The sequence below is a fragment of the Bufo bufo genome, chromosome 9 (genome assembly GCF_905171765.1).
Source record: "Bufo bufo chromosome 9, aBufBuf1.1, whole genome shotgun sequence".
NCBI classification, from domain to species: Eukaryota; Metazoa; Chordata; class Amphibia; order Anura; family Bufonidae; genus Bufo; species Bufo bufo.
The window spans coordinates 135993307-136007283 of NC_053397.1; the positions used below are offsets into that span (position 1 = coordinate 135993307).

General features: G+C 43.4%; 1 protein-coding gene across 1 annotated transcript in view; it reads right to left on the reverse strand.

Annotated features, from left to right (window-relative positions):
- Positions 1 to 404: 404 nt before the first annotated feature.
- Positions 405 to 13977, reverse strand: part of LOC120978625 (protein shisa-9-like) — a 1109246-nt gene continuing 1095673 nt past the window's right edge. Inside the window, exon 4 of the mRNA XM_040406879.1 lies at positions 405 to 1010. Coding sequence (XP_040262813.1) covers positions 661 to 1010 — 350 coding nt within the window. The 3' untranslated portion in view covers positions 405 to 660. The remainder of the gene's footprint in view (positions 1011 to 13977) is intronic.

Below are 13977 nucleotides of genomic sequence, written 5' to 3' on the forward strand. Positions count from 1 at the left end.
CTTCTGCTGGCATCAGAGATGCTTAGCTTTCTTTTCCCTTTTGAAGGAACAATAATTTGAATATCTTTCCCAGAAGCGCAAACATATGCAAATGAGCATTTATTTGGGTTTGTCTCGCTTTCTCTCACTTCTCTCTCTCAGACCTAGGAGAACAGACAGTGTTATATAACAAAATGGAGCATAGTTTATTTGGGTAGAATTGATTCAGACCCGAATCAAATTTTTGGAAACATTCACTAAATCGGACTCGAAACTAATTTCTATCTAAACAGGGAGAATGAATTTAATGTTCAGTTAACTAATTAAAATGACTAACCACATATATGTCAATAAAAGTTTTGTCGTTAGATAGGTTATCAGTAGGAAGGGTGAGGAATCTTTTTTAAAACTTGTTTTTAATTTTTGAATAAACAAGTTTGTTTGAATGTGCTTGTTGTTACTATTCTTCTCATTCATCAGTTTTTTGTAGTTAAATAAGTAGGCCCAGCTTTGAAATGTAGGATTATGTATATTTTCTTTTTTGCTGCCTCACTTTGTATTATGCTTTTGATTTTATAGTTCTAAAAAAATGTTACAGAAAAACAATGAGATATCGCAGTGCTCTAATTGGCATTCACATATATGTTGTCTTGGGAATGTGATGTCGATACATAGCAGTCTTCAGACAGTCACCTCTGTCTTGCTGTTGCTGTGCCGTTGGGGGATATTGGTATAATGACTCTGATGGCTAAATAATTCAGGAAGCTTTTCAATACTGAATTGCCTTTTGTTGGCATAAACTTGTCTTCGCATGTCATGATGATTTGGATCCCATCCTTGAAATGTTGCCCCTGCTAAAGGGTGAGTATTGGTCTTAGATAACTTAATCTTGTTATTTGATTTAGCTGGTATCTGAGGGAAGTTTTCTGGTGAAGGAGAACCATCCTGGGTAATCAATACACCAGGCTGATAGCACACTTCTGCAAAATCCATAACTGGAAATCTCTTGTAAAACTCATTGGGTGGATTTTCTGTGAAGAAAAAAAAAGAAGTACGAAAGACCAATGTGAATATAACCTATTTCAGAGAAAACTATATAACTGTGTGCAGTTTTCAATAAAAAAAAAAAAAGTTCAGAAATGACCATGAAAAACTGACAGGGAGTTTTATACTCAGGAGTGGTGTAAGTATGACATTTTATTCTGCCTGGCAGTGGAGCGCCAAAGCGTAGGGAATAGATAGATAAAAGAGTGACAACGTCAACAACAACCATCACTACTTTTAGGTTTTAGGGAGCTTAAGGTGCCACCCCACAATTCATCCAGACGAAAAGTGCGCGTGGAGAGCCGTCAAGGATAAATCAATTAAAGGATGTAGGTGTGGTATAAAGCCACATAAATAGAGAATATATAAAAAGAATTAGCACACCCTTTGTAATGGTGAATTCAATATAGAACAACTGTTTTGGTCTTCATTAAAATAAAATACACACAAACTTGTGTGCTACTCACGTCACCAGGGAGGGTGGTGCAAGATAAGCTCAAGACACTTGACACCGGACCCTCCATCACTGAGGTCGCCTGTAGAATGGTAGTCCTTTCAACATCCTATTGATAGATGACCCAGTGGACTTCTCATATATGTTTTCAGGGTCCACATCCTGAAAAATATACTAGCACCCTCCTGCCCTAAACACACTAGCCACAATTTGGGTTCCCTGAATAGTGATCTCAATGCATTACATAAAGGCTCCTTCCGGTGTGGCCCCAGATGCTGTATGTGTTGTCTCAGTATCTCGTACCATGTAGACACAGTGATTGTTTCCAACAGGGGTGAATCCATTCCGATTAAACACAATATGAATTGCAATTCCAGGTACGTTGTGTATATGTTAGAGTGCACCTGTGGGTTACAATATATTGGCTGTACTACCCAAACAGTGAGGGAGAGACTTAACCAACATCGCTCTAACATCCAGTGAGAATATTTGAAGCATGGGGTGTCAAAACACTTTTCTGAGGTACATGGGGGCAACCCTTTTAGCCTTACACTGACCCCCATAGATTTGGCTCCCCAATCCTACTCCCAGCTTTGCAAAAGAGAAATGTACTGGATCTATAGGTTTAACACCCTTTCCCCTTTTTGGCCTGAACAAAACTTTGGAGTATAGCCACTATTAAATGGAGTAGACATAAAATCCCTTTTTCCAACCAGACATCTATTCATACTACCAGATAGGAGAGACTTGTGGTGTTGACCCAACAGACCCAACAATATATTATTTCAACAATTTACCATCCCATTTCTGTTGCGATTTTCCACATGATTAATATGATGCCAATGACCATTTAATCCCCTGATTGTCATTCCCAACAAGTTCCCATTACGGAGTGAGAAATACGAGGCAAAGGTATGGGATAGATAAAGGGGTAAACAGAAGTGACATGAACCCTTCCCACACCGTTTTACACCCCTACTTGAATCTGTTTCTCTAAGGGGGTCCTTTATTAATTAACCCCCATCATTCATTCATTTATTGATTTATTTTATCCATCAGTTGGACAAATATTTATATACAGTCTTATCCATGTACCAATGTTGGCGGCCATACTCCCTGTCCTTCTGAAGCTATATTTAGCTATATGTAGAACCTCCCATGCTTCCCATTGTGGAACGTGAAAATTTACACTATTTGGATGATATCTTCACTGCGTTTGATTTTAATTCCCCTTTCCCCATCCCCCCCTCTCCCCACTCCCAGCAGCCATTAAGTTTGACCATAAAATATGTATATTCATATTTATATTCACTGATATATTACGTTTTTATATTTGATATTTAAATATTTTTATATGGACCCACTGTGTGTTTTTACCCAAATAATTTTAATATATACTTTTTTATATGTCAATCTTATGTGGTTCAACTTGAATGTAAAACACATATTTATGCATATTTTTATACAATAGTTTCATTTATGATTTATCAATTCCTATATATATATGATACAGCGCCAGTCTGGGTCTTTAAATTACCCCAGCACTATCCTGGCCTTGGTCTGCTTTGCTTGTGGAGCACACTGATTACATTGAAAATCTGGGGCCCTCCTGATTGGTCCTGACGCCTTTCCGCCCATAGTGCGTTCCACCGGTGGAATGCACATCCGGTTTCCAGCACCACGTGAACGGAACCCGGGCGGACTTAACAATACCTCGTCTGCGGTGCGTTCCACCGGTGGGACGCACTTCCGGCTTTCGGTATCGTGTGACCGGAAGTACATGTATGAGGCGCTCCTCCAAGCTCCGGCCCCATAAATTATTTATTTTTATTATATTGTACTCGTTTTAGTTTATATTGTACTACAACTAATCCCCCAATAATCCCTAGATGTATTTTAATTTAATTTGAGTGTATGAGTTTTCCTAGGGTGGAACGCACTTCTGGTTCCGGGTCATTTGACCGAAAGTTAGCCTCCCACCACGTGAACCTACCGTATTTTCCGGCGTATAAGATGACTGGGCGTATAAGACGACCCCCAACTTTTCCAGTTAAAATATAGGGTTTGGGCTATACTCGCCGTATAAGACTGCCCCTCCAACGCTATTTACTTTGGCATCAAGATCTGCAGGTAATTATTGTGCAATTTTCGTCTTTTGCCTCAGTACCATATTATGCCTTTCCAAGAATCTAGTACACCAGGATACAGTGGCCTTATATCTGTTGCTGTGATCTGGGTTAGATTTGGCCCACTGAAGTGCAAACAAACATATTTTATTTCGTGTCACTACATAACCGTTTTGGTGATGCTCATTCACCATATCTGCTACATGTTTTTCGAGTTCTGGCCAATGTGGGGTGCCTCTTCTTAATGCACACTTACTCCTTGGCATACTCTTTAATGCTTTTTCATTTGCTTTCCAGTTCCAAACCATCTTTTCTGTTACTCCATATTGTCTTGCAGCAGCGCAGTTATTATGTTCCATGGCAAAGTTTACAACTTTAAAGAGCTTCTGTCACCCCCCAAACAGCAATTTTCAGTATTGGACTTAATATAATTGCTAATGTACGCAGAGTCCATATATACCCCCTCTTACCTCTGGCTGTGCTTTAAATTATTAAAAAATAGTACTTTTGTGATATGCAAATGTCTTCACTACCAGCAAGTTGGGTGGTTACTTTCTGGTAGCCGCCACATCCTCGGTCTAAAAAAACACCCCCTCCTCCACTTGATTGACAGGGCCAGCGAGCGCTCTCCTTCTTCCGCTGGCCCTGTTTGCAGCTGAAATCCCGTGCCTGTGCCGTACCGGTCCTCATTCGGCGCAGGTGCTCTGAGAGAAGGACACTTGCTTGGCTGCTCCTTCCTCAGTGCGCCTGCGCCGATGACGTCAGCCCTACATCTGGAAGAGAAGACGCCGGCATCGCTGGTAAGGAGGCGGAGAGTCCGGTGACGTTGCTGGATGCTTGATTCAGGTAAGTATTTGCCTAATAAGCATGCAGCCACTGCAACCACCAACGAAATGGGGTGCCATTATTTTACAAAAAGTATATTTAGACACACTATACCACCAACGTTTATAAATAATATACCCATAATTAATAAATATATATATATATATAATTAATAAATATATGTGATATATATATATACATATATTTATATATGTGTGATATACACTCACCTAAAGAATTATTAGGAACACCTGTTCTATTTCTCAGTTTGGAGTTCAGGAGATTGTCTTGACCAGGACCACCACCGTAAATGCATTGAAGCAACTGCCATGTGATTGGTTGACTAGATAATTGCATTAATGAGAAATAGAACAGGTGTTCCTAATAATTCTTTAGGTCAGTGTATATCACACATATATAAATATATGTATATATATCACATATATTTATTAATTATATATATATATTTATTAATTATGGGTATATTATTTATAAGCATTGGTGGTATAGTGTGTCTAAATATACTTTTTGAAAAATAATGGCACCCCATTTCGTTGGTGGTTTTTTTAGACCGAGGATGCGGCGGCTACCAGCAAGTCCGCCCCAACTTGCTGGTAGTGAAGAAATTTGCATATCACAAAAGTACTATTTTTTTATAATTTAAAGCACAGCCAGAGGTAAGAGTGGGTATATATGGACTCTGCGTACATTAGCAATTATATTAAGTCCAATACTGAAAATTGCTGTTTGGGGGTGACAGAAGCCCTTTAAGCTTGAAACTGGCTTCATATTTCTTTCTTCTTGCTGGTAGAGCCATGATGGGGTATTGACTGTTAGCCATTTGTCTACTGTACTGTATGTACTGGTGCTGTACTGTATGAACTGGTACAGATACTGGTGCTGTACTGTATGTATAGATACTGGTGCTGTACTGCATTCACCACCACATGTATCTGCTCCCCAGATAGATTCACACCAAACTTCATTAGAGATCCGCTGTTCAAACATTAGAATTGGCTGAAGTACAGATGCTCCTGCTTCCCCCTGCCTTCCCTCAGAATCGCCAATCCAACCCAGTATACAACAACCAGCCAATCACGGCAAGCGATGTACCGGTATTTTCTGTACACACTGCATACAAAGCCTGCTTGGATTGGGTGGGTCAGCTCTCCCTGGCTGCCCAGCCCTCCCTGTCTTCAAGACGATCTGAACGGTAGTACGCAATGTGATACTGCTGGCATGAGAAAACCACTGAGAGCAGGGAGAGGGGGCTGCTTCAGGAGCGACTGGCTTGGATGCAGCGCACGGTGGCTCAGCTAGCCTCCAGTCCGGCTAGGAAGTAAGTTTCAGCACGCCGTATACCGGCATATAAGACGACGCCCCGCGTATAATATGACCCCCGACTTTTGAGAAGATTTTCATGTGTTAAAAAGTAGTCTTATACGCAGGAAAATACAGTAATTGTTTTCATGTGTTGGGTATGTATAAAACACTGTGAATGTATGTGCACTATGACAGCATCGAAACATGTTGAGCTATTTCTTAATAAAAAATCACTGCGTATTACTTGAGAAGTCTTCTGGGTCATCTATCAATAGGACGTTTAAGGGACTACCATTCTACAGGTGACCTCGGCGAGGGAGAGTCCGGTGTCAAGTGTCTTGAACTTATCTTGCACCACCCTCCCTGGTGATGTGAGTAGCACTCAAGTTGGTGTGTATTTCATTTTAATGAAGACCACAACATTTGTTCTATAGTGAATTCACCATTAGAGATGGCATTGCGGTTCACTCGGCGGTCATTTCGCGTAGAATTTTGCTCGTTCAAGATCCGCCGATCATGCGTGCATATGGTGATGTTCGCATGCGCCATATTCTTTTGCATTGCACAGAACTTTGACCCATTACACATCCATCAGGTGGGACAGGACAGCTAATTGAGACGTTTCAGCACATGGACACACCCCCACCCTATAACAGAACCCGATCTGGAAGCCATTTTACATTCTGTGTTTTGCCAGTGTAGGGAGAGGTTGTTTTGTGGAGCAGGGACAGACTGTTAGGGACACCAAACGCTACCTAATATCGCCACAAAAGTCCTCTTAAGGACTAATATAGGTGTGCTGGTATAGGTATGATATACACTGCTCAAAAAAATAAAGGGAACACTTAAACAACACAATGTAACTCCAAGTCAATCACACTTCTGTGAAATCAAACTGTCCACTTAGGAAGCAACACTGAGTGACAATCAATTTCACATGCTGTTGTGCAAATGGGATAGACAACAGGTGGAAATTATAGGCAATTAGCAAGACACCCCCAATAAAGGAGTGGTTCTGCAGGTGGTGACCACAGACCAATTATCAGTTCCTATGCTTCCTGGCTGATGTTTTGGTCACTTTTGAATGCTGGCGGTGCTTTCACTCTAGTGGTAGCATGAGACGGAGTCTACAACCCACACAAGTGGCTCAGTTAGTGCAGCTTATCCAGGATGGCACATCAATGCGAGCTGTGGCAAGAAGGTTTGCTGTGTCTGTCAGCGTAGTGTCCAGAGCATGGAGGCGCTACCAGGAGACAGGCCAGTACATCAGGAGACGTGGAGGAGGCCGTAGGAGTGCAACAACCCAGCAGCAGGACCGATACCTCCGCCTTTGTGCAAGGAGGAACAGGAGGAGCACTGCCAGAGCCCTGCAAAATGACCTCCAGCAAGCCACAAATGTGCATGTGTCTGCTCAAACGGTCAGAAACAGACTCCATGAGGGTGATATGAGGGCTCGACGTCCACAGGTGGGGGTTGTGCTTACAGCCCAACACCGTGCAGGACGTTTGGCATTTGCCAGAGAACACCAAGATTGGCAAATTTGCCATTGGCGCCCTGTGCTCTTCACAGATGAAAGCAGGTTCACACTGAGCACATGTGACAGACGTGACAGAGTCTGGAGACGCCGTGGAGAACGTTCTGCTGCCTGCAACATCCTCCAGCATGACCGGTTTGGCATTGGGTCAGTAATGGTGTGGGGTGGCATTTCTTTGGAGGGCCGCACAGCCCTCCATGTGCTCGCCAGAGGTAGCCTGACTGCCATTAGGTACCGAGATGAGATCCTCAGACCCCTTGTGAGACCATATGCTGGTGCGGTTGGCCCTGGGTTCCTCCTAATGCAAGACAATGCTAGACCTCATGTGGCTGCAGTGTGTCAGCAGTTCCTGCAAGACGAAGGCATTGATGCTATGGACTGGCCCGTCCGTTCCCCAGACATGAATCCAATTGAGCACATCTGGGACATCATGTCTCGCTCTATCCACCAACGTCACGTTGCACCACAGACTGTCCAGGAGTTGGCAGATGCTTTAGTCCAGGTCTGGGAGGAGATCCCTCAGGAGACCGTCCGCCACCTCATCAGGAGCATGCACAGGCATTGTAGGGAGGTCATACAGGCACGTGGAGGCCACACACACTACTGAGCCTCATTTTGACTTGTTTTAAGGACATTACATCAAAGTTGGATCAGCCTGTTTTGTGTTTTTCCACTTTAATTTTGACTGTGACTCCAAATCCAGACCTCCATGGGTTGAAAAATTTGATTTCCATTTTTTTATTTTTGTGTGATTTTGTTGTCAGCACATTCAACTATGTGAAGAACAAAGTATTTCAGAAGAATATTGAATTAACTCATATCTAGGATGTGTTATTTTTGTGTTCCCTTTATTTTTTTGAGCAGTGTACTTATAATATACTGTGATTTATACTTATAAAAAACTGATTGAGGGGTGTGATATACCTATAATATACTTTCTAACATAGAAAGTATATTATAGTGCATTTGTATTGTGCAGCAGTTGTGTGCAGTTCTGTTGCGATACCGCAGGTATATCGAGGGACAAGCGTTATTGGAACAACTATTTGCAACGGGTGTGATATACCTGTTGCCCCCAAAAAAAACTGATTGAGGGGTGCAATATACCTGCTTCCACAAAATACTGATTGAGGGGTACGATATACCTGCTTCCACCAAATATTGATTCAGGGGTTCTATATACCTGTTTACACAAAATATTGATTGAGGGGTGCGATATACCTGCTTCTAGAAAATACTGATTATGGGGTTCTATATACCTGCTTCAACAAAATAATGATTGAGGGGTGCGATATACCTGCTTTCACCAAATATTGATTAAGGAGTTCTATATACCTGTTTCCACAATATAGTGATTGAGGGGTTCCATATACCGGCTTCAACAAAATACTGTACTGATTGAGGGGTGCGATATACCGGCTTCCACCAAATACTGATTGAGGGCTGCGATATACCTGCTTCCACAAATTCTTTGGCACTCATTTGGTCATTTTGAAAATGACAGGCAGAGGAAGAGGCAGGCCGTTCCACAGGGGTGGTAGGGGTCGGGCAGGTGCACCAGGCCGGAGCCTAAGTGGGAAATTGGAGAAGGTGTGTGCGATTACATCAAAGGACGCACCAGAGTTGGTTGAGTGGCTCACTCAGCCTTCCACTGCTGCACCCTCCTCATCCTCTGTATCTGCACCCTCCTCACTCTCTGCTGTGTGCACCCCCAAAGACTCCACTACCACGACCACCATAGCCCCTCCACTTGAGTCAGAGGAATTATTTTCCCATCCAGTCCCAGACCTTACCGATGCGCAGCCATTCTTGGCATTGAATAAGGAAGAGGAGGTAGCAACCCAGCGATCTGACAACAGTACCCAGATCAGCCCAAGGAGGGTGGTTCCTGCTGTTGCTGCCTATTCCGAGATCTCTAATGTCAGTGGTGGTGAAGGTGACGATGATGATGTGTTGATGGACGTGATGTGGGTGCCCACAAGAGAGAAAGAGGAGGAGAGTTCAAAGGGAGAGACGGGGCAGCAGATAGGGAGTAGAAGGAGCAGAAGCAGGCAGAACTCGCAGTGCACCGGAGGCAAAAAGCAGACTGCAAATGTACTGTATCTGGGGTGAGCCATCCACCATGAACTGTCACATCTTGCACTCCCAGGATGCCGACACATGGCTCCGCAGTGTGGGATTTTTTTAACATGGCAGCTGCTGACAATAGTGTTGCCATCTCCAGCCTGTGCTGTCAACGCATAAGTCTCAGTAAGCCCAACACTCAACTAGGGACTAATGTTGAGCGTGAATATTCGAATAGCGAATATTAATCGCGAATATCGCAACTTCGCTAATTCGCAAATATTTTGAATATAGTGCTATATATTCGCTATATCGAATATTCGTCATTTTGTAACATCTGAAAACATGATTCCTCCCTGCTTCTTTCTTGTGGGTCAATGAGTCATTGGCCCACAAGCAACTTAAGCAGGAAGGAATCATGTTTTCATTAGGAAAAAAAAAGACAAATATTCTAAAAAACAAATATATAGCAATATAGTGAATATATTGGTTATTTAGAATATTCAATATTTTTTTTCCCAATCTGTACAGTTGTTCACATACTCCTCCCCGACAAGCGTCCCAGTCACGCATGTGGGTTAGAAAATACCATCGGATCTGAGTTTTCCCTGAGATCATGAAAACTCAGATCCGATGGTATATTCTAACCCACAGGCGTTCCCATGGTGACGGGGACACTTGTCGGGGAGGAGTATGCCAAAGTGGAATAACAGTAAATAACGAATATATTCGCTATATTGCTATAACTTTGTTTTTTATAATATTCGTCATATTCGCTATATTGTTATAACTTTGTTTTTTAGAATATTCGTCATATTCTAAGACAAGAATATATAGCAATATAGCGAATATTCGTAAAATACACATATAGACTGCAATTTAGCTAATATAGTACTATAGTATTTTTTTTTATAGTGTACATTTTTTCCAAATCTGAAGTTCAGAAGAGACAAAAATAATTAGACTGTAAAAAAAGGATATTATAGCACTATATTAGCTAAATTACAGTCTATATGTTTATTTTATGAATATTCGCAATATTGCTATAACTACAAGAATATGTAGCAATATAGCGAATATTCATAAAATACACATATTAGCCAATAGCCATAGCCAACCAATAGAAAAGTTGTCTTATACAGTTAAACAAAAGAAAAAAATCGCAATATGCGAATAATTAAATCGCATATTATTCGCGATAAATAGAATAATGACGAATATTCGATTTCAACGAATATAAGACGAATATTCAATCGAATATTCGCAAAATATCGCGAAATCAAATATGGCACTACTAGGGACGACCGCCTTAAGAAGTCACCTGGCCTTCCATCACCGAGCCCAGTGGGAGCAACACTATCAGAACCCACAAAGCCACACTCCCAGCGCTCCATGTCCTACCTCTTCTCCTTCTCCTTTTCCTCTCTCCTCCCATTTATCCTCCACTCCACCTTCAACCATGCTAATGTCACATTCATCTGGTTAAAGACATGCTTCCGTGGCCCAAATGTTTGAGCGAAAAAAGATTATGGAGCTGGATAACCCTCTTGCCCAACACTCACCTAGAGACGACCTCTTTAAGAATGCACCTGGCCTTCCATCACCGAGCCCAGTGGGAGCAACTCCGTCAGAACCCACAAAGCCACGATACATCTGACCACAGACACGTGGTCTAGCAAACACGGGCAGGGAAGGTACATAACTTTTACTGCCCACTGGGTGAGCCTTCTGACGGCCGTCAAGCAAGCAACCTGTGGCACCCATGTGGATTTGGTGTTACCGCCACGGATTGCATGCAGGCCGGCCTCTTCTTCTCCTCCTCCTCTATCCTCCGTCTCCTCCTCGGCTGACTCCTCCTTTTCCACCTCTTCCGCTGCACCCCCCAAGCTCCCCAGAACCTATTCGACGTGCCAGGTGAGGCGTTGCCATGCTGTGCTGCGGCTGTTGTGCCTGGAAGCCAAGAGCCACACCGGTGCTGCACTGCTTTCAGCTCTGCGGTCACAGGCCGATCAGTGGCTAACCCTGCTCAATTTGACAGTTGGTAAAGTGGTGTGCGACAACGGTGCCAATCTGCTGAGCGCGCGGAAACAGAGCAAAATGACACACGTGCCGTGCATGGCACACGTCCTGAACTTAGTTGTGCAGCGATTTGTTGCCAAATACCCCGGGGTCCAGGACGTCTTACAGCAGGCCAGGAAAATCTCTGGCCATTTTAGAACATCTTACGTGGCCATGGCTCGCTTTGCTGACGTTCAGCAGCGACACTGCCTGTCTGATGTCAGATTTTTGACAGCCCAACGCACTGGAACTCCACCTTGTATATGCTTGATAGGCTGCTCCAGCAGAAACGTGCCATTAACGACTACATGTACAAACTCTGCAGCAGGACAGGTTCTGGGGAACTTGGTTTCTTTTCACTGCGCCAGTGGCTGCTCATGCGAGACGCATCCAGACTTCTGCGGCCATTTGATGAGATCACCAAACTGGTCAGTGGCAGCCAGAGCACCATCAGTGACATCGTACCTTACGCTACTCCATCTGAAACAAGTCAGCAGGAGTCTGAAGAGGAGTCAGGAGAGGATGGAGGCTGGGGGGAGGCTGGGAGGAGGGGGAGGAGGAGGAGGAGCAGGAGCAAGAAGAGCAGGCTTTGAGGAGGACTTTAAACTTTTCGGGGATCCCTGATGTTGTCCGTGGCTGGGGAGAGGAGACTGAGGACGAAATCCCTCTGGGCGATGAGCAGGAGCCAGGGCGCTCCACTGCTTCCAGTTTAGTGCAAATGGGGGCCTTCATGCTCCATTGTTTGAAGAGGGACCCCTGTATAAAAAGCATAAAGGGCAAGGACCAGTACTGGGTGGCAACGTACTTAGACCACCGGTACAAACAGAAAATAGGGAAAAAAACGTAAGAAAAATAGACCTGTATAGGGCGCCAATAGCCTCAAAAGTAATGGCCTACTTGCGGTAAAAATGGTCAATTAAGTGGTAACTTTGATACAGTTGTTTAAAAACACAACGTTTGTGAAAACTTGCAAAATAACCTTAATTAAAACAGTAATGGTAGTTGGTTAAAATCGCAATGAGAATAAAAAAGGCATTTTGTAGTAAAGACTCACTTCACCCAGGAGGGGCAGGGTGGGATAAAGCACATAACACCCACTCTGCTTCCTCCTGCGCCTGGATCGCCTGTAAGATCGTCCGGAAATAACGGCAGTTACACTTGGAACTTCTGGTTATTTTCTTTTTATTGTTTTAGCACAGGGTAGGGGTAGGAGTAGGCTCAACGCGTTTCGGGGTCACTGGGATCCCCTTCATCAGGAGCATAAGTGCATCATGCATAATGGCAGGTATTTATACAATGAAAAGGTGCCAAAGAACGCCAGAAAACGGCGCCAAAACAACGGGAGGTAGTGGCGTCACTTCCGGTTTGTGTTCCAGGGTGGAACGCATTGTGGTAGGCTTAGCTTGGAGTGGTTTCCGGTTTGCATTCCAGCGTTGAACGCATCAGGAAGCATCTCGGCCTTGTAGTGGATTAAATGTGGACCAGGAGGGGAAGCGACGTCACTTCCGGTATGCGTTCCAGCTTGGAACGCATCGGGACCGAGGCGGCTGAGGGATCGGCACAAAAGTACATGGACTTCTTGTCGGATAATGTGGGTAGGTGTGGGGATGTTTAGGAGGGGTATCCAGTTTTTTTTATATATAATATAATATGATGGCCAGGGAGAGGGAATTGGGTGTGGAGAAAACCGGAAGTGATAAAGGTTCCGGTGTGCGTTCCAGGGTGAAACGCACCACAGCTTCTCCCAGGGATCATGGTGGAGAATGTCTGTGTATAGGAGCGGGGGGGGGGATATAGCTGTTGGCAATTGTTAGTCTAAAGGAAATGGCAGAGAAACACATCATGCATAGGTCTGATGAATAAAATATGTGTGTATTTTGCGGGATGGGGGAAGGAGGGTTACATGGATTATATAAAGATCGTGCAGAAATCAAGAATTTAATATTTTTTTTAAAAAGGCGATCTGTGTGTCAGTGTCTTGGAACAAACGAGTATATTTTTGTTCCAAAAAAGGACATGTGTGTATATGAATGGAGGGGTATGCCCTAAATATTTATTAGCGTCGAGCTCAATAAAAATATCGCTCGAGGAGCGCTATATAATGATAATAAAATGTATTAAAAGACAGGGTGGATAGAGGTTGATATAGAGAGTATAAAAATGGGATAAATTAATAAATAAATAAAAGGGTATTTAGATAGGAAAAATTATTTCGTATATTATTTCAATATTATTATTTTATTATATATTTCGTCTGTGGGTTAACCGTAAAGATGTGTCGGTTATGTGCGGAATAGAAGGATCTATGATGGTTGTTTAAGGGTAGGGATGAGCGAACCCGAACTGTATAGGGGTGTCCGTGACACGGACCCGAACCCGAACATTTTCGTAAAAGTCTGGGTTCGGGTTCGGCGTTCGGCGCTTTCTTGGCGCTTTTTGAAAGGCTGCAAAGCAGCCAATCAACAAGCGTCATACTACTTGCCCCAAGAGGCCATCACAGCCTTGCCTACTATTGGCATGGCTGTGATTTGCCAGTGCAGCATGTGACCCAGCCTCTATATAAGCTTGGG